The 22,111-nt window shown below is 40.0% G+C and overlaps 1 protein-coding gene across 3 annotated transcripts in view; it reads right to left on the bottom strand.

Moving 5' to 3' along the window:
• The window catches only part of PRKG1 (protein kinase cGMP-dependent 1), a 476,628-nt gene that overhangs the window by 100,819 nt on the left and 353,698 nt on the right, over positions 1–22,111 (bottom strand). For all 3 annotated transcript variants that reach the window (XM_057415674.1, XM_057415673.1, XM_057415675.1), the window contains exons 6-7: positions 12,247–12,324; positions 7,844–7,938 (exon numbers count right to left, since the gene is read on the bottom strand). In XM_057415674.1, the coding sequence (XP_057271657.1) occupies positions 7,844–7,938; positions 12,247–12,324 (173 nt within the window). The remainder of the gene's footprint in view (positions 1–7,843; positions 7,939–12,246; positions 12,325–22,111) is intronic.

Here is a 22,111-nt window from a genome sequence, read left to right as displayed (position 1 = left end):
TTAGAAAATATTTAACAATGGGGAAAATCAAGCGGCTGAACCCCTCCCCACCCCCCAGTTCATTATTTCACTGCTTAACTCCAGTCCTACTTGAGCTTTTTAAGTTATCATTTAAACACAGACATTGGAAGAGCTTTTGTAGCTGGTTTTTTGCAATTGGTGTCCTTGCTGTATTACTTTGTGTCTAAAGAAGCCCTTTGCTTATTCTAACCTAGAAGAGCAGTTCTTGTGTAACTTGCCATGTGGAGCAAATCTGAAAAGCTGCATAGCCTTTTGGGAAGGTTCACCAACACCTCCTTGACTAAGATGTTATCAGCTTCCTGTAGCATGAGCACAGAAATTATGAAAAAACACTCAGATTATTGACTGAAGAGCTGTTTGCCAAAATGCAGAAAGATGCTGCAGTTGGTTAACTCTAATTCCAAATACTTTTATGTAAAAAGTGTGGTCCCTGTTAAAGAAAAAGTAGAACTGCACTCAGGAGATCTTACCAAGTCATTTAAGATGCTAGAAACTGCAAACATAGTAAAGAAAAGTTATTGTCTTCACATTTAATCTCTTCTTGCCAAGTCTATAGTCTCAGAGAACAGACTCTTGAGCTCTGCAAATCAAGAAGTCCACTGCACATCTGAGAACTTGGAGGCATCTCATAAGAGGAGCAGATGGCCCACCCAAAACAACCCCCATAATAAAATCAGCATTTCTTCTCATTCTGCACACTTAAACCGTGAAGCTAATAGGCATAGAAGTTTGTGGATTTTAAAACCACCTGCACATGTTTGGAAGGTAATTTGACACCCCACCAAGGATTATAAATTATTAAAACCACCAGCTCTGGTTCAGAGCATTCTTCAGCAATTGATTCTGGTTCCTGTAAAAGATAGGACGCCAGGCTAGATGGACCTTTGGTTTCACCTGGTGTGATCTACACTGTATTCTTATTTAAGACAAGAAGAGTCAACAATATCAGTTCATTCCTGCTGGGAAAACATAAGACAACCTTGATTTCAGTGGTCACAAGACAGCACTCCCAGATAGGATGAGAGTCAATTCATCTTGTTCTGTCCCTCTGGGTTCTTTCTCATTTTCTACACAGAGGGTGGTTGAAGTTGACACAGCTCTAAAAAAGAACAGATTTTTTTTTGCTAGGTGGCGATGGCATAACTACACTTTTGTGAGTTTAAGCATGCCAATTAGGGTCAATCTGCTAGCTCATTTTAAAATACTTTGTATAAGTCCTTTAATTGAGAGCCTCTTCCCTGCCAGGGAACTTCTTAGATCATCAAGAGCTTTTGGTAACCAGATGAAGACGCTTGCCACAAGCGTCTGCACAAGCCATCATAACATTGGCTTATGTTTTATGAAGAAATAAAGGGTGAAAATTGTGTATTTGGAGACAGCGAAGCAGCTACATCAGCAATCTATACGTGCTTACAATAATGCAATTAAACAAATTGCAAAGGTCCTGATGAAGATTTCATAATTTACTTTGCAGCAGCAATATCTCCATCTGTGCTAGAGTGATGCCCTATCTAAGGGCTTTAAGACCAGGGCTTAAGACTCAAACACCAGAAGCCAGCCTGGAAAGGATAGGGAAACATTTTAGCAGGGTGTAATTACTGCCACGGTGCTCCCTTAGGAGATCAGTCTGACTGAAGGTTCACCTGATCACCTCTCCTAACACAAGGAAGGGCCAGATGGCTGCAGGAAGAAATCCAAACCCATGGGGAAACATATGGTTATACCATCTCACTGTCACTTTGCCTCCTTGTTTCCAGCTGTCTGGCCTTCTGAGCTCCTATCCTTCAAAGCCTCCAGAAGGGTTTTGTTTCAGGGGGTTGCCAACAGCTTTTCTAAACATTCTAAAAGCTTCTGGTATTCCTTGCATTTCTGGGCAATGGGTTAAAATCCATCAGCCATAAACCCCTTTTCACACTTCCCAGCTCTCACCTGATTTTATGGGCAGGGTTCTACCTGGGAGGAAAAGATAGAAAATACACTGTAATAGCAGAAATACCTTTTAGAATCACCCAGCACTTGTAATAAGTGTAAAACCCAGCTTATGTAATGGATGAAATAATTCCAGCTGGTCCTTGGAGGTCATGAGTCGCATCAATGGTCCATAAGCTACGCACACAGTATTGCAGGTGCAGGGCAGGAAAAGGGCTACAAAACACCCTGCACTTAAAAAAAGATCCATTTAGCAACAGCTGATAAAAAGTGCTTCCCAACTTCCCCCTCCTACCAGCCAAAGTTATAAGGGTCTTTCTTTATAAGAGGAATTAGAGATGTGGGCACATCTACAGGGCTATGATATAATAGGCATCACAGAAACACGGTAGGATGGTTCCTATGACTGGAGTGTTGGAATGGAAGGTTACAGGCTCTTTAGAAAAGACAGGCCCAGCAGGCTGGGAGGGGGAGTTACCCTTTATGTTAGGGATAGTCTGGAGAGTATGGAACTCTGTCTGGGAACAGGTGAGCAGTCCACAGAGAGTTTGTGGGTCAGGGTTAAAGGTAATATAGCTATGGGAGACATTACTGTGGGGATCTGTTACAGATCGCCTGATCAAGAGGAATCTGCGGATGAAGCACTCCATAGACAGATAGGAAAAGCCTCACGCTTGCAGGCCCTTGTTCTCATGGGTGACTTCAACCACCCTGATATCTGTTGGAGTGATGGTACAGCCCAGCACAAGCAGTCCAGGAGGTTCCTCGATTGTGTGGAAGACAACTTCCTTCTGCAAGTAATAGAGGAGCCGACAAGGAGAGGTGCCATGCTTGACCTCGTGCTCACCAACAGGGAAGGGCTTGTTGGAAATGTGACTCTCCAGGGCAGCCTTGGTTGCAGTGATCATGAGATGCTCGAATTTGATATCCTCAGGACAGTGAGAAGAGCGTGCAGCAAGCTCACTGCCCTGGACTTCAGGAGAGCAGACTTTGGCCTCTTCAGGAACCTGCTTAGTAAGGTTCCATGGGATATAGCCCTAGAGGGCAGGGGGGTCCAAGACTGTTGGCTGATATTCAAGGATCACCTGCTACACGCTCAGCAGTGTTGCATCCCAACTAGAAGGAAGTGCAGTAGGAGACCTCCTTGAACGGATAAGGAGCTGATGAGCAAACTTAGAGGGGAAAAAAGAGGCTTATAAAAGGTGGAGGCAAGGACAGGTAAGCCTGGGAAGAGTACAGGGATGTTGTCTGGGAAGGTAGGGACCAGGTTAGGAAAGCTAAGGCCCAGTTACAATTAAACTTGGCTAGGGATGTTAAGGATAACAGGAAGGGATTCTATAGGTACATTGCAAATAAAAGACACACTAGGGACAATGTGGGCCCTCTTCAGAAGCTCTCAGGAGAACTGGCTACCCTGGATTTGAGAAGGCTGAGGTTCTGAATGATGTCTTTGCCTCAGTCTTCACTGGCAAATGCTCTGACCACACCACCCAAGTCTTGGAAGGCAGACACAGGGACTGTGAGAATGAAGACCTTAGGCCCACTGTAGGAGAGGATCTGATTCGAAACCATCTTAAGAACCTGAACGTGCACAAGTCCATGGGTCCTGATAAAATCCATCCGTGGGTCCTGAAGGAGCTGGCAAATGAAGTTGCGAAGCCACTGGCCATCATATTTGAAAAGTCATGGTAGTCAGGTGAAGTTCCCAACAACTGGAAAAAGGGAAATTATAACCCCATTTTCAAGAAGGGGAAAATGGATGACCCAGGGAATTACAGACCAGTCAGTCTCACCTCTGTGCCTGGCAAAACCTTGGAGCAAATTCTCCTGGAAGGCATGCTAAGGCAAATGAAAAACAACAAGGTGCTTGGTGACAGCCAGCACGGCTTCACTAAGGGGAAATCCTGCCTGACCAATTTGGTGGCCTTCTATGATGGGGCTATGGAACTGATGGACAGGGGTAGAGCAGTTGATGTCATTTGACACTCGTACCCACACAGCTATATAGTGTTTCGCTGGTTCTGTGAATTATCAGCACACAAAACATATCCCAGGAGTTTTTGGGAGTTATAGAAGAGACAATTTCTGTAACTTTGGGACAATAACTACACAGAAGCCTCCAGACGTGGAGATATAAATAGGAGATAGTACAAATTTTCTTGATAGGAAGATGTGTTGTGTCCCATGAGAGATAGGTACTACCATAACCATTTTCAAATCATTGTGAAGACAGCAAAAAAAAAATATGAATTTGTTATAGTAGCTCAAATATCACTATAATTGTCCCTGTTGCAGAGCACAACCCAAAGACCACAATTTCTTCTTCACCGTATGCACCACAAACACATTTTGATAGCAGTCTCATCCACAAGACAACACACCATGACCCTGGAGCCAGGAAGGCTTCCCTTTTTCATACACTGTGTCCTAAAATAATTTATACCAGTCACCAAGTCTCCCTCATCTTCCCAAACTGGCTGTCACCTTGCTATGGTTTTGTACACAGTCAACTGAATATGGGTTTTGCTTTGGCTTAATTACATCACAAATACACACCCATGTGGATTTATAAATCAACACAACTGAAGATGAAAAACTCCAAGTGAAAACCAAGTAATTTCATTATTTTCAAAGACAGCTCATATGGCCAAATGAGAAAATGAAGCTGTTTTCAAAATAAAACTGTGTTTCCATAACCCTGTTTTTGTCCCAGCCACACTGAAGCCATACTGAAGCAGCTGCCTCTTCTGGTAACTGCATTAAAAATGCTCCTCTCAAAGCCTAAAAATACAGTAAAACAGCCTGACAACAATCTGCCATTTTCATCTCACTATGTGTAAAATATCTTTGCAAAAAACATTTCATGTATTTGTGTAACTTGAAATCAAAGTGTGGCATTCATATTTCCATAACTTTTTTCAGTACAATGCAACCCCAGAATTTATACTTGTATATGGATACATGAAATTATATACGTTGTGGAGGTCAGGGCAAACAACTTTTCAGCTTCAACCTGGCCTACTCTCACAATTTGTTCCTCTCTTGTCACTACCCAGGAGACTTAAAGCTACCAAGTGATTAAGCATCCCCTTTCTTAAAAGCCAATGCATTCATCAGAAAACCCCAGCTATTTCAAAATCCCTTTCCTGCTCACCCACGTGGGCTCCATTGCCACCTCTCCAAAACATCATCCCTCTGCCATGTGCCACTGCTCTTTTGTCTCACAGTCTGGATCTCCTGGATCTCAAAACCAGGTGAAATTCACAGCACTCAAGACAACAGGTCCATCTAAATGCAATATATGATGCAGTATACAAGGTAACAGTAAGGAGGCAATGGCTTAAATTGTCCCTCTTTTGAATTGGCCTATGGGAAACAATTTCTGAGGGAGAAAGATCCTTTCCTATACTCCTAAATATTTGCTTTTATGTCCTCTTTTCTTTTCCCATCATTCTCTGTAAGACTGTCTGCAGACTAAACCATGTTTTACATCCAGTGAGATGGATGGATGGATGGATGGATGGATGGATGGATGGATGGATGGATGGATGGATGGATGGATGGATGGATGGATGGACGGACGGATGCTCCAAAACCAAAATCTCTGGAAGAGGATGTGGCATGGTCCAAACAAATGCTCTTGTGCAAGCATTCATCTGTGTGATGCCATCAAAGCAGCACACCGTAATTATTAGCTAGTTTTTGTACATGAGCCACAAAGCTGCACTGAGTAATTTTCCTTTGCTTATTTGAATGAATTGTTATTTCTCTGTTGATAGAAGTAATTATTATAAAGTCTTATAAAATGTTTTCTTTCCCATTAAGAAAGCATCACCAAACAAACCTGACTGTGAGTCCACTGTAAATTATATATCGACATACTGTAAATTATGCATCTGCTATCTCGGCACCAATTAGCCAGGAAGGTTAAGAGTATTACTGCAAGATGATGTGGCTGATCATTTCATGACTTGTTTTGTTACTGCCAGGGTGTAATGGGATACTGTGAAATAATACATGCCATCTGGTGTGAGAGCAAAAAACAGAATAATGTATATCATTACCCAGTGTTCATGTCAGTACACATATTGCTATGAGGGATTGGAAGGTATTTGTTATCTGTTCTCCTGCTGTGTGGCACAACACAATGGATGCTACAACTATTATTTTATATTGTCAAGAACAAATGTCTTTTAGTTTTTATTATATCCTAAACATATGAAATCACAATATGATTTAATAGCATGCAATTAAGTACTGCTAAGCAAGTCCTAGTAATGTTTGGGAAAATTAGCCAAAGATGAAACAGAAATACACTAAAAATTTGATTTTATCTTGAGCTTTCAGCCAGAACTGTATTTTACAGTAGTAGGAACATCCTAAATGTTACCTAAGTTGCTGAACAGTGATGTCTTACACAGTCCTGAAAGATACTTATTTTTTAACAATTTGTGGAGCTGCTGTATGCTTTATGCAACACTATTTTCCACACTATCCAATTTAAATCTAGATACAGAACTACAAGTGTATTAGCAAGCTGGAGGTATTCTTCAGATATGCCATCTCCCTAGCAAAAAATCTCAGTATTATGCTTTCCTTGCATGTTGAGAGCATTCTCTCAATTAAGTTTCCATTTAGTTTTGGAAGATCAAAGTTACTATGTAGTGACTATTTAAATATATGTAGAAACGTATTTATTGAAAATTAATCTCAGTCTGAGCCAGTTAGCCCAAATCCTCTATCTGAAATGATGAGAAATTCTCACCATGATGCTGCTGCGTATCACTAGAACTGGAGGGATGCAAGACAGGAAAACCTTTTAATTTCCATATGGGTCTTCTTCAAAAGATTATTTTGTTGGAGACACTACTGCCTACTCTCACTATTAGAGTGGATACCACAATATATTTTGTGCTGGTTTAAAAAAATACCAGGCCTAAGAGTCTAGTTTCTGCGAGGGTCCAATAAGAAAGTGTTTCTATCTTACGTTTGTTGGAGGAAATTTAAAATTATAGTTCTACCCATTTTAGTATTTAAAAACCACCTTATTATTTTATAAATAAGGTACAGATTTGCAAGGGCAAGACTCGAGTTTTGTGCTGGATACATCTCCTTGGCTGCCAAGAAGTGACATATTTGGCCTTTAAATGTTCTGCCACCTTCTATTTGGAAGAAGGCTGATTGATGAGGGATTGAACATGTGATCACAACGTCAAAGAGAAGCCAAACAGCTCTTATGCAGAGATAATCATCCAGGATGGTATAAGCGTTTGTTCATTAAGTTGAATGGGTGTCCTAAATTCCTGCCTAAAGCATATTTTACTAGTCCTGTTCTTGTTCCTCCCTATGGAAACAAAACATATTTTTCTTAAATAATCACCTGTTGAAAATGGATTTACAACTTCTTTTAGTTCATCCTCAAAGGAAAATGTTTATATAGAACAGGTCACTCGCATACAATTCCCACCTCCACCAAAATCATATATATACAGAGTAAGACAATTTAAAACCCACCTCTACTGCCCTGCCCTCAGCTATCGACCCTATCAAGAACTCCATGATTATATTACCATACATGAAAAATACTCCATTTACAAAACATCAAACATTTTGACCTTTGAATGAATGGTCAGGGAAGACAATACAAAGATAAACTATTTTCTGATGCCTACAAACACAGTAAGATATACATCTGGCCACTCAACTGCAGAACAGACTATTTCTCCGTTAAAGTGCGTCATCCTTGCAACATGCAACACCAAGTAACAATTCCTGACTCCAAAAGCATAAACCCACTCCAAATCTCTTTCCAAATTGTAAGAGGCCTCTGAGGGTTGCAAAAGTCCTTGAAAAATTATCACAATGTAAGAGCTACATCATAAGGAGCACTTACCCTTGAAGGGCTTTTTCTCCAAACCAATCTCCCTTCCCTAGAGTACGGAGAAAGACCGGATCTTCACTGGGGGAGTCTTCACGAGTAACATTCACCTGTTGAAAGGCCAAACCCCCCCAGCATTTACACAACTTTTAATTAACAAATAAAACCTGTTTGTTCAGAAAGAGATTTGTCATCTCCTGGATCTCTCAGGAAAAGCTGTGGTCTATATCTCCTCTGGGAACCATGTAATTCCTCAGAGTCCTGCACTATTCCCTCAGCATCACCAACCAACCATCTAAGAAAATGAAGTTATTTTCCATTAATGTACCTACTACTCTTGCAAAAATGCAATTTGTGTGATTTTGAAGGGTTTTAACTCTAAACATGGAGTTGGTTGCACAAGCACAGTCACTGCCTGTATGGAGTCAGCAGCAGAAATAGATTTCAACTATTTCACATGTATCAGACACACACATGGCATAGGCTTCTGTTAGCTTTGTTTCACATGATTTCTTGTGTTACTAAGTTCACTTAATGGAAAGGAATAACAAAATCAAACTACATTTAGACATAATTGAAACAAAACAATTTGGAGCACTACAGGATGAAACATGCCTCCTCTCTTTTTTACTCTATCAAATTCAGGTAGGGGACAACTGCAGCTGGAGTAAAAATCAAGCACTTTCACTGAAGTTTAAAGAAAAATGACTTCTTATTTTTTGGTGTTTTCGTTTTGCAATGAAAGAAGAAACCAAGTCCTGCTGATGGAAAGCAGACTTTCTACCCACTGTAAAAACACGGGTAGTGTAAGCCAAGGATAAAGAAGCTGGCACTGCAACAACAGGAAGATGACTTTATATCCATGAATGATGATTTCTTACCACTGGGGGGTCCTTTTTTTCTGAAACTATTTCAGAAGAAAAATAGTAATTGATCATCTGAAGACCCTTGGCTCTGTTTTCCTGTGCCAGTATGGGATATAAATCCCAGCTGCCATGTAATGACAAAGCCCTTGATAGCCTACTGGATGCTGAGGATGGCATGACATATCGAGGATTCAAAGGGCTCCATGAAAGATGAATGTTTTGATGTAATGCCTGCTATGAGAAATATTTCTTCCTTTTCAGATGTTATCAGAGGTAACTAATACCTCTTACAGTACGAGAAGGCAGGTGAAATACAAACCCCTCCTAAAAGTACATGGTAGGCATCACCTTTCCCAATGTTAACCATATATAAAGTTAGTTGTCCAGTCTCTGCCTGCGGTCAGTGGAAAGGGACAGCGTTTCCAAAGAACGGGTTGTCCCAAATTTCACTGGGATGAACAACTCCCTGAAGCTACCTAATATACACAGGAAAATATCTCATCTGCTTCTCTTTTTCAGGCTGTTTAGTTTTAATCAGAGCTTTTGCATATGCAAATTCACAAAGCCAAAATCTGTGATGTCAGACACATCCTTTCAGATTTAAAGACATTCCAGTTTAATTTCACTATTAAATATACAACTGTGGCCTGCACCTTCTCCCATCTCTCTTATGGATGGTAAAACCAGTGGGTTTGAGTCATTAATGAGCGCTTAGTCTACATCACACTACATTTAACATCTGCAGCGACTCATTGAAGATCAGATGAGGGTAGGGAACATGTAATGGATGAGTCAGGAACACTTGTAACTGATGAAAAAAATTTTGGGAAAACAAAGGGAACTTTAATGCAGATTTAACCTTTTCTCTGAGACCTCTGCTGATTCAAAGCAATGAGTGCTAAGGGATTATGGGAGCGTGATTTCTATGTGTTTCAAAGTGATGAGCTATTTGAATAGCCATGTGCCAATACAGAACCTATATGATCAGGCATTAGGCTGGTGCCACATCATGGCTTTTAGAAGGAAAATAGCGTACAATGACACAGTATGGCACATGCTGTCTCCAGTAAAGGCAAAGTAAGTGTACAATGGCACAGCATGGCACATGCTGTCTCCAGGTAAAGGCAAGGTACAGAGCAGGCATGGTGCAGCAGCACTTAGCAAGCAGAAGGGACCAAGCTGTTCTCATCTGACCTATTATTCAACATACATATTTCTGCACACAGGATGTTTTGAACACACTTTTGATTTCTATTCACTTGGATTTGAAGAAACATGCTAAAATAAATGAACTAAATGAAACCACGAGTGAGTCGAGTGTGGTGAATGGAGTTGACAAAGAAAGAGGGGAAAAGGATTTTACTCTTAAAAGAATGCTCCAGGGAGCATGGGCTGAAAGAAAAGGAGCAGAAGTCTTTCTAAGCATTTCTGAGATGAGTGATCAGCTCAGAAATGTAAAATACCTTCTCTGTTCACTTGACTGTCCCTACAGATGCGTTGACATAAAAGGCAAGTAGAGTTTTTATAAGTAGCTGTAGCTGATAATACCCATGTAATGCTGCTGAATGTAGAAACTACACACAAGGTCTCAGGTACATGGGCGCTGCAAACATTTTTTCTGGCTCACTAAGTCGCCTGGGTCAGGTTTTAGCATGGGGCATGGGACATTATGTGCCCCTGCTTCAGAAAGCCCCAGGCAGCACACATTGATATAGTAATTTTATACTTCATTGCTATTTATTCCATATTTCACTGCTGAGGCTCTAAGTCTTCCTATCCTGGGCTGTATTCTTTGCATGCATTAGTTATTACACCCACTGTGTAGCTCTTATATCCCAATATAGGTATTAAAACTAACCAGTCTTCAACTCTGTTCATCTTATGCAAGTCACTGACTATATTTTGCAAATCAGTAAGCTTGCAAAACTGAGCAGGACTTAACTGTGCCTGTGGGAACTTCTGTTAAGCCACCAGGATCCAGCTGAGGGTCTGGGAATTTCTCAGCAAGCTCATGTGCATTTTATTTTAGCTCTCTTTTTCTGGCCATCAGCTGTCATAGTAAGATATAGTAGCAAAAGCCAGGGATAAAGCCAAGGAGCATCTCAAGCAGGACTACAGGGCTCTGGAGCAATAGCTAAGGGCCATTTGGTGTACTTTTCTTCCACCCTGCAGGTGAGGTATAAGGGCTTAAGGAGGTGCAGGTCAACAACCAGTTGCCCAGCTGATGTCAAGAATAGGGATTTGGTTTTTACAACCAAGGGACGTTCTTTGGAGATTGAAGACTGCCAGAAAATGATGGGAGCCACCTGACCAAGTGGGGCACAAGCACCATTGCTAACAGGTTGGCCAACATGGCAAGGAGGGCTTCAAACACTCAACAGAGGAGGGAGGTGCACCCTCCCATTATTTCTGCACATTTAAAAAGGGGGAAAATAAGGATTTGAAGCATGCATCATGGTTGTCCTTATTCTGGGAGTACAGGAAATATTACTTTATTACTTATGAGTGGAGGGAAGCAAAAGGGCATGAGGGAATACCATCAAACTTGGATTTCTGCAGTACATGATTATTTAAGAAACTTGTCTATGACTCTCTTATTCACCTACAAAAGACCATGTTTTTCTTCCAATGAAGACTGGCTCCCAGACATAAAGAGTTGAAGATGACACTGAAAATCTCGTTTTAGTACATGCAAGCTTATAGCTGTCTTGGGAGACAACCCCATGGCAAGTACAACACCCACACTGTTTTTCTATGAATGCCATGGGCAGTTTGCTACTCTTAATTACACTAGGCCAGTGTTAATATGTGCCTTGGTGCAAACCTCTGAACCAGGAGGCTGGGGTTGGCCTGCTTTCAGGCTTATGTATCCATTTGTGTTTACTTTCAAAGTATCACTTTTCACCTGCAGTGGGAAATCACTGTGAATTCCCTTGAATATCTCCATCCTGCTATGTGGAAAGAAGCCAAATGTTTCTCAAGTGTAATAGTATCAGGACAGCTAAAAAAAAAAAAAAAATCGAATGGAAGGAGAAACCTCAGTCTATAAAATCCCATCAGGATTTTATGGGAAAAGAGGTCAAGCCCCATATTTTCCTTGTGAACAGTGGAACAGAAACTTAGACCTTTTTTCCCCAAGGAAAGTGTTCAGACCTCTCAGGCTTCCTATTATTTAATCTGGAGAAGATGACAACTGATCAGACTTGTAAGAGGGATATCTAGCAAAGAAAACACTGAGCATTGTAGGGTATACTGTTAAAAATAACTGAGCTTTTTGGTCATTTACTGTAAAATTCAACAACTGCTTTCAACTCCAAAGTGTTTGCTGTGAGCACATGCATAAAACAGCGTGAGATCTATTTTTTTCCCCTTCAGGCCACTCTTCCCTACTGGTACAGTGCCAAGAAGTTTAATTAAATGTCAAGTGTTGCAACATTTGTGCCTTAGGGAGAGAGAGAGAGAGAAAGTGCTGACTGGCACTGAATTTCGAGAGCATCATATCATGACCATTGTTTCCATCATCCCTCGTGCTTTCCAAGGGTGTCAACTTACCTTTCCTTTGCTGATTATGAAGAAAGTATCTCCTCTAGCACCTTGTCGTATAATATATTCTCCATTTTCATAGTGCGTCTATAAGAAAAAAGTCAAGATGAACAAATAGAATCAGAGACTGTTATTCAGCAAGATAGCTTGGCAGTTTCATAGGACAGCACTTCTGGAAACATTACCCTGGACTAGTTTTATCTCAGTCTGACATTGGCCGTGATTTAAAAACCGTTGCGTGTCAAGGAATACAACAATTAAAATGAAACTGTTTATGGCTTTCCTATTTTTCTTCTTACTGTACTAGTACCAGTTTTTGCCCAGATGAATTATCCTCACAGCCTAAATCCATTTATACTATGTAAACCAGAGGAATTTTCAACAGAGAATACAGTACATAAATGGTAATAATATTTATGTTGTAAAAACAGTTCTTTTCCTCTTTTTTTTGTTGGTTTTGGTATCTTTCCTGCTTTGCTAGCAGGGGCTTTGTTCAACAAATAATTCAATTTGCTCAACAAATTCATCAACTCTTCTCCTGTTATTATAATAGTTTAACCCATATTTTATACCTTATTTTGTGGAATAGCCCTTGCTAAATTTATGTCACAGCTTATCAATGCTTGTATATACACTTGCAAAGCCTTCTTCCAACATTCAAATCATGTTTCTCTAGTTCTTCCTTGAGTGCCCAATCACATAGCGCTTTCTCTTTGCTTGACCTCTCTCATTGGCACGTCTCTTCATGCCCTTCCTACACTCCACATCTTTGTCTTTATGTATTTCAACTCATTCCTTTCACAGCTAATTCTGCCTGGCCTTACCACAATTCTTCCTGCTTGATCCAGCCTATCCTTCTCAATCCTCTAAAAATGTTTTTCCTCTTACTTCCTCCTTTCCTAACACAAATCAACTTATTCATCGATTTTGTTTTAACTGTATTATTTCTGTCTTCTAAGCTTCTAACCGATTTATTTCAGTCCATTCAGACTCAAAGCAGGCAAAGTATGTAAGTCCTCACTTATGACACATGCAAATAAATTACAAGCCTCTTGATTTTAGCTGGCCATGTATAAGGTAACAAGCTTTTGGAAGCCAGACTCTGTTGAAGGGGATCCTTCTGATAAAAAGAACAATGATTTTTGGCATCTTTTTAAATTCTAGCTCCAAAGTCCTGTATATACTGGTCAAAGAATTTCCAGAATGCCTTTTAAATGGGCAATAAATATTTTGCAGTTGCAAATGAATAAAAATTTATACAACTAGTTTAACACCCCAGACTTTGGCTTAGAACTTGACTGCTTTCAGTTTTAGACTTTCCTCCCAAGAGAAAGGGACTGTGGACAGAATATTGTATTTTCAGAGGCAATATTAAAGTTCAGTGATGAAAGCTAATTTAATATCTCAGCCAGATTTCACTGAAAACTAAGCATCACATAGGTTTTTGAGCATACGTCTTAAGACATAGCTCCATCAGGCCTCAACAAAATCAAAGCAAGATACAGAAATTAATTCCCAGCTGGAAGAGATGACCAGACTATATTAGCCATTCTTACATTTTTTTTTCTCCCCAGCTGAAAACCAGAGCTGAAATAAGGTGTAAAAATGGGACAGAGAAAACCCAACTAGAAATGCAGTCTGCAGAAATACAGCTGTATGACCTGCCAAGGTCAAGATAACCAGGCAGCAAAGCTAATAGTTACAAAGGTCTTGTGTGTGCAGGGGGAAAGAAAGATTACCATCTAAGGCATCAAGGTCCCAGTTTGGCATCAAAGTCTGAGAAAGTCTGCACTCAGGAAAACAGCAAAGATAAAGTAAAGAAATTACTGCTGGGAACACGCACATAACAGCAAGCCACAAACATATATTTTATAAGCTTTGGAGAATGGGGATAAAGGCTCAGCTTTGGTGAATTATGAACGCTAAGGCATTTACTACATTGTTGTTTTACAAGTAGCACCAGGCCTTTACAGTACTTCACTATGAAATGAATAGCTTTTATCACCTTTTGAATAAATTCCCAGTCCCCTAGTACTCAATTTTCCTATACAATACAAAATTTTCACAGGCTAAACCAGTAAAGGGGTGCGTCCTTAGCAATGCAGGGATGTCCATGGGGATGAAGAGTGCAAGCCAAGCTTGCAATCCAAATGCTCATGCCTTTATCAGAGCATAGTTAAGTGCTCCAATAAGAGGTTTCTTTCTAAGAAAAGAAGTGATAAAATAAAAAGGAGTGAAAAAAAATGTCTCTTGTTTTTTCTGCCTTTTTGGGATACGCAATACATCCAAAATGAAAGATTGAAGGTTTCCTTAAAAAGAAAGTTTTAGTTCTTCCATTAATATTTATGGCCTTGATTTCAGTATGTCATATACAAGGTTTAAGTCCTAATAAGCACTTAGTATTGTAAAATAAAGGTTCCATGTCTTTCCAGCCAACTCTCAACCCAAAGCCACAGCATTACATCATATTTACAGAAAGAATGTGTTGGAGGGGTGTGTGCGGGGGGAGAGGACAGAGACTGAGAAGACTGTCATTAGCTTTATAACCAAGAGAAAGTCACGTACATATTACATAAACTCAAATTTCCCTTAAATTCATCAAACACAGATTTGTGGCACCATCATCTATGCCAACCACAAGAGCTTCAGATTCTTTGCCATGCTTTTGGCACTCCTTGCATGCCACCATTTTCTGATGAAGTCCTTCTCCACAACACACTAGGGGGGACACCTTATACACCACACAGAGAAAACACAAGCCCTGCAACTTCAGACACTTTGCTCCACTGACCTTACTCTATTAGTCACCAACTTCAACTGGAGCTTCTGTTCCTGACACCATCAAAAACTGAGACAATTTAAAGCTCAACCAAGTGTTGACACAGGCTTCATGGAGAAAAACCAGTGCTGGAGACCAACCCAGTGGTTAAACTTTTCCTCCAGCTGGATGCCTTTGACTGCTATGTTTATACTCAGAACATTTGGAAAAGAGTGGAAAATAGATCATGTGTTTGAAGTGCTATGTAACCCATGTCAGCTGTGGTGCTGAGAGGCCAAAACCCTGCCAAAGGTCATGTCAGGGGAGCAGAAACACAAAGGTGCCTTTGAAATGGAGTTTCACTCCCTGCACCCAGTTTACACCACATAAACCAGTGAGGGTAACCTGGGTCTGATGACAGTGCTCAATGTATAATCCCTCTCCCCTATAATGGGATGTTATTTTGCTGACGGTTTAAAAAAATATTCACAGAACCACCAGCAAAACTCTAAACATAAGCAGCTTTCAAAATACTTTTGTTTCTGTTCTGGACTTTCTGTTAAGCATTTTTGCAAGTCTGAAATGACAACAGCAATGCTAACAAAACAGAATTTGAAAAAATGTTTACTTGCTGAAAAACGCTTCAAACTAAGCAGGTTGCTATTGGTCTTCTGCACTGAATTCCTAAGGAATCATGAAACTTCATTTCCCTGGTTTTACTGTGTCTCACTCCCATGAGTTCTCTCAAAATGCTGCTCCTTGAAATAGTCAAGGGCAAAATTATTATACTATGGTCCTCTCCTTATTTATCCCATGAATTAAAGCACAGCAGGTGGGTCTTGAGTTTTTTGACATTCAAGATGTCTCAATAGCCCTCTAAACAGCAGCTTAGTTAAAGTTAAACAATTGGGAAATTAAAATATGAGAAAGGTGGATGGTTGATGGGAATTGAGGATTAACTCATGCCTTTTAATTCAACATCATTATGGAACACAGGGTTGGGAAAGCAAATTAGAAAGGGTAAACCAAACAGATGGGGGATGTTGCTAAACAGCTCATTCCATGTACACCTTCCACCATACACTGGGGGATGAGGCAGCACAGACTGGCCGATAGTGGGGTATCACAGCAGGAATTATTACATTATTACAAGAATTAATACATTACCAGCACATCCACCATCCCAAGCAGCTCTGAATTTGAGCTGGAAACCTGTGGATGACCCTATTGGAACCTGGGGTTGCAAACCCCTATTTGAGATTCTGTTGGCTCTAACTGAGTTGTAATCTTCTTCAGCAAAGTTTTCTTCTTCTCACTAATGGATTACAAACTTACTCTTCCTTCTCAAAAATTAAGCTATTTGAATTCAAATTACATATTTGAATACATATTTTAAAGTCAAGGTTGTTTTGGAATAGTTATAGGACAGCGTCGCCTTAGTAAAGCCTTGTGGTAAACTTTTTATTTGTACTGCACTGATTCAGTGTGGCTTCTTAGTGGACTGTGACAGCAATGAGAAGAAAAAATGTCCCTAGGCAGGTTTTGGATGGTCTGGGCAACCAACTGTGGTGTCTTCTGCAGTTTACAGTTTGCTTCTGATCCCCGCAAAAGCATCCCCTGAACAGCAATAGTCTTAATGCACCTAAAAAGACTATTCCTGTGTGGACACTCAGGTCTAGTCTGCAGAATAATACACATCACTCCAAATGCTGGGTTTATTTGTCCTTGACTGAAGTTTGTCTTTACATCCTCGTGAGACAGGAGGTGAGGAGCTGGTAAAAAACCAAGCTAAAAAGCAAACAAGGAGGAACTGGTCTGCTAAGAAATGCATTTTCCTTAGACTAAAAAATGTTGGTGGTGTACCTCCTAATATCAAGATAGAATATGTGCTTCTGAAAACTTGTTCACCTTGATTTCTCTAAGTGAAAGGAATATAATAGGATGTAAGGGAGCAGCCAAAGAGGTACACTCAACAATTATTTCGTTGAAGCAAAAGCAAGTACAACCTACACCTACTCTACTGGGTACAAAAAGAAACAAATGAAACAACAGTCCTATAACAGTCGCCTGCTGTTTCTGAAATTGAAAGATGCAATAAATGTTCCCAATTTGAAGATCTTCGGTTAAATGATTGCTTTAATTTCCTGATTATTTCTCTTGGGCTTTGGCACTACTGTTTCACGAATCTGAGTTTCACTGCGCAGAGAACTAGTGGGAAAGGAACATTCAACAAGAGTAGGGATGGAGCTGAGACTGGTACTATTCTTCTCTTCCTTTTTCTCAAAACTTCCCCCAGTTTCAGTGTCCTACAGATACACAAAACATCCATGAACTGAACTGGAATTGATCCTCTCCCACGTTTGCTGCTGGGTGGTACACACCAATGCTGCTGGGGACAGGGCAAGACACGCAACGGAAATACAAAAATGGAAATTGTGGAAAAGAAAAACTCAACATACTCAGCTCAGAGCAAAAGACAATCTCCAAACTGCAATTTTTCCAACTCTGACTTGAGCTCTGATGGCTCCTTTAGGTGAAACTGCTGGTCCTGAAACACAGGTTGAATTTTCACCATGAATTCAAGACTTTTGCATTGACCTGTAAATATGACAGATGTGATCATTCAGGAGCTTCCTGAAGGTTGACTTCTTTCATGGAAAGAAGCAGCAGTGCCACACCTTTGGCATTTCAATGACCAAGAGCACACAGTTGGGTTTCCTTTTACACCATGAAAGGTGTAAGGTCTTAACACCAGAACATCCAACCTTAAAACAGCTCTCCGCATGGTAATAAACAGCAGATGAACAGGCCCACTTGTAACTTGTAAATTTTGTGAGATACATAAACAAGATTTCTTAGGTTTGACACTAAACAAACATGCCTCATCAAAGAAGTCCCCTAAACCAGGCAATACTAAGAAAAGGGCATGAAACATGGATAAGCTTCAGTATAGTAACATCTTCTAGCAATGAAAAACACAACACTGTCTTTTTGCTCCGATTTTATCATCTTTCTTTTAGATTCCAGTGGACGTCAATCCACTGCTCAGCAAGTGCAATTTTCACAGATCTATAAAAGGTAGCACAATGTATAAGGGACCATATTTGGCAAATTGTGGCTCAGGTTCCTGTGTCCAAAAGGGAAGACGTGCATCAGACAGAAGGAGCTTTTGGCCCTTTCCTTTCCCCACTCCTGAGCATGTTTCTCACAACCCAAGGTGGTGGCAGCACTGTTACAGGAGGAAATGCCTTTTCTGCACCCCCTATGCCTTTTTCAAACAACAGTTTTCTACTGAGGCTTCTTGTCTTTTTCATGCTCCTCAAAAGTCAGCAAGGAGTCCTGCGGTGAAAGGAGCCTCCTCTGTCCTCTCCTACATAATCATAACATTCGATCAGCTCTTCCCTTACTGGAACCTTCTAATCTGACACGACTAAAAAATTCTCAGTCAGGAGCCAAGTCTTGCTGTCACCTCCAAGTTTCATTCCCAGCCCACTCTCAAAACCAACAGTTTTAAGCAAATCTGAGCATATTCAGGGACTCTTGAACGCCCATGGGACTGAATGGCAGAAACTGTCTTGTGCAGATGAAGATTTGTTGAGCTTCGAAGATTTTTATACAGCCAACTCTAAGACTAAAGGATGTTGCAGAATACCGAGTAGATGATGAGACATTGACAGACTGTGAGCCAGGATGATTTGGACTAGATAAGTCCATTAAGGTTTGTAATGAAGACCTGATACACAGTTTTGATTCCTAAATGCATCATGCACTTTTAAGGGAGAAAGAGGAGGAAAGTGAATCTAAAAAAACAGCATTATTTACTTTAATGCATTACTGTGAAAGAAATTTCCCTCCTTAATTTGGTCTAAAAGTAGACACAAGACATCATAAACCACATTTTAACTCTTGTTCCATCATTACTGTAATGCGGCCTGACAACCATTTTTGGAGAGCAGTCAGGCTTCCTAAGTTGCAAACGGCCCGGGAGGTGACCACCTCTTAGTTACTTTTTCTCCACAGTGCTGAGGCAAACGTGTTTCTCTGTTTCTGTCTGGAAAATAGATCAGGTCGTAAAATGCTGAGACCAGCTGGTGCAGGGGCCACCGCCTTCTGACTCCCAAGCCTGACTCTGTCCCTGCTGCCCCCCATCCCCAGGTCAATGACAACCTCCTTAAGTGTGAGCACTTAGAACAGAGGTACAAGAGATGCTCAAGATGTTGCCTGCAGCCCAACATCTTTTTATAAGGGAAACTTGTAGAAAAATACAGGAAGCTCAGAAGGCATTAATTTTTGCATGCTCAGCCACTGAAAACAGGTTGTCTATCCACACACATACATAGCAAACATTAATGTGAAAATATAAGAAGAGAAAGACAAAGTAGCTGGTGAAAAGAATGAATGGAAAACTTGATGCTCTTGAAGAAAGACCACATATAAAGATGCTCAAAGGATAAGACAGGGCAAAAGGAAGGATGAGGGGATCAGAGAAAGAAACTCAGCCCTTCTACCACACGTTCATTTGGTATCACAAGAAGCCACCAGAAGAGATCAACTGCAGAAGTGTTGTCAGGGGTGGAGAGCTTCATTTCCTTAAGTGCAAAGAAACAGGAAAAGAGAAATAAAAGTAGATTTACGGACAGGACAATCTTCTGACACAGGAATCTCAGAAGGATGAGAAATGGAGGAAGGGGAGGATGCTGAAAAAGCTGGAAAGTTTAAAGAGATACCAGATGGAGATGAAAAGGGTAAAAAAAGACAAACCTCAAAGACAAGGAGGGAGAACTCAAGGAGTGATACTTCAAGGATTAAGAGAGCACAGAGATGATATAGGTGGATGAGAGCAGCACACTGGGACAGGCTAAGGAGCTTTATCAAAAAGGGCTGCTGAAAGACAAGAGAGGAACCAATGCGGAAAAAACAGGATTTCTCCTATAAAAGATGATGGTGATAATGAGAGACAGCAATTTAGTCCAGTGAAAGTTGATATTGGTATTAGGCCACAGATCAAGCTGTCAATGAACTGCAGTAAAAAAAAACAACACTTTTCTTGCTAGCCGAATAACGATTCATAGATAATCATAAAAATAAACGTGGAGAATTAACTCAGTGATAGGTAATTAGAAACAGGATACCTAGGCAACAGAGCGGAATTCATTAGTCAATTACCCTGACTAAAAATTAGCAAGCAGTAAAATCAAGTAAAATTAAATAAAAAACAAAATAAAAAAAAAAAAAAAGCATCTACATACACATAGCAAGTTGCATGGGGTTAGTGCTGACTCTGGGGAGGCAGGAAACAAGCTGCCAATTCGAAGTATCAACATGAGAAAAAAGTTTGCGTGCCCATGACCAGTCACACATTTAATTTTGAGTATAAAATTTTGTAGGATTGAAATCTCTACCTGAGCAACCCCTGCCCCACAACATTTCCAGCCTACTTTGAACATTAACACATTGCCATGACTCAGGTTGCTTCATTTTAATACAGTGTTCTGGATGGGAAAAGGGCTTTGTTTTTTAAATACAGATATTAAAACGTCTCCCTCATCAATACGACAGCATATTGACTTTGACACCTTTGTTTTGAGAAAATACATCAGAAAAAATATCACACTACATCACTGCACCATAAAACGATTCTCCAATCACAAGCAACTTAAGTATAAGGGATTTTAATTGGATTTCACTGAAATTCAAGAAAAGTAGCTGCTCTTCTCTCCTTCTTTCCTGAATAGCTCTGACTTGTTTTTCTCTATATAACGGAAAAGTGTGTGTGTAACACTAATTTCACCCTATAAATCCAAAGACTGGTTTCACAACTATTAAAATGGCAATCAATTTCTTGCAAAAAATGAAACTGGAAGCAAACAATGTAAATCAACATATTTGTTTAATTTATGCTACTTAATTTGCTCCAAATTTTGTATGCTTATTCAGACAAATTATTTGAATTGCCATGAGGGTCCAAACTAATTTTCTATCCTATCATAAGGAGTAAAAAAGCATATTAATTAAATATACTCACCCAGTCTTCAAGTAAACTGTGATGGAATGTATTTTCTTTTTGTGCTCTGAATCAAAGAGGAGACTCTACCTTTCCATATGCAAATAGACTTCTTTAAATTGTCATTAGAAATTGAATTTACTGGAAGCAAAATCATGAAAAGCATTTGGTTTAGCCAGTCTCTACAGAGTTTTACTGAAACAGGTACTTTGCCCAATTCAAACCCCTGAATTCACCAGTTGCTTCCAGTTTGACAACTTCTTTGGGGGTTTGTATAGGTGACGACCAGTTCTGCACCTTAAAGCACCAGATGAATTAAACACTATCACAGCTTATACTCTCTTTCATACCTCCATGGATTTTGGCTGTTACTAGAAGATACTCTCCTTTTCCCTTGATTTCTCTCATTAACTGCACAGAGTAAAAAAAAAAAAACAACCAACCAACCACAGAGCTTTATCAGCCTGTATGCATACAAACTGACTCAATTCCCAGTCTGCCAACAAGCATTCTGGATTACAAGTAATTTTGGAAGTGAATTACACAGAAGTAACCAAGATGAAATGTTTGTCTGAAATATAATTATTAAAGCAATGAGTGATTTTTCCCTCTGAGTGTGCAATGAAATGGGAAAACCCAAAACCTCTATTATTTTAAATAACAATAACAGCTTTTCTCAATGGAAATGGAAGCTGCCTTGAGCCACACACCCTAACCTAGGCTACAACTGCCTTGTTGACAACAGAACTTGCCAATTCCAGACTTAACGCAGAAATGCAAAATATCCTCCCCTAAATACAGAATTCAGTATTTATTACTGTTAATGTAAACTTATTACTGTTAAAATATGCTCATGCAACTCCAGCCATGTAAATTTAAACTTTGCTATGAAGTTGTTAAAAAGAAAGTTTTTTGGATCTTTCTGCTGCCTACAACTTATTCGGGCTTTTGCACAACTAGTAACAAAACACGAAGCTGTAAGAAATAAAAAAAAACCAAACACACTATGAATTCAGAACATGGTGAACATTTACATTACTAAAAGATGTAGTATGACAAGAATTAACCCCCCAACAGTAACACCTTCATCAATCTCTTGTGCAATGACCAGG

Source organism: Pezoporus wallicus, unplaced genomic scaffold, assembly GCF_028554395.1.
Source record: "Pezoporus wallicus isolate ANWC-B61680 ecotype Strahan unplaced genomic scaffold, APGP_CSIRO_Pwel_v1 contig_736, whole genome shotgun sequence".
NCBI lineage: Eukaryota > Metazoa > Chordata > Aves > Psittaciformes > Psittacidae > Pezoporus > Pezoporus wallicus.
The sequence above is the reverse complement of the archived record's forward strand: the minus strand, read 5'-3'. Positions and strand labels throughout refer to the sequence as shown.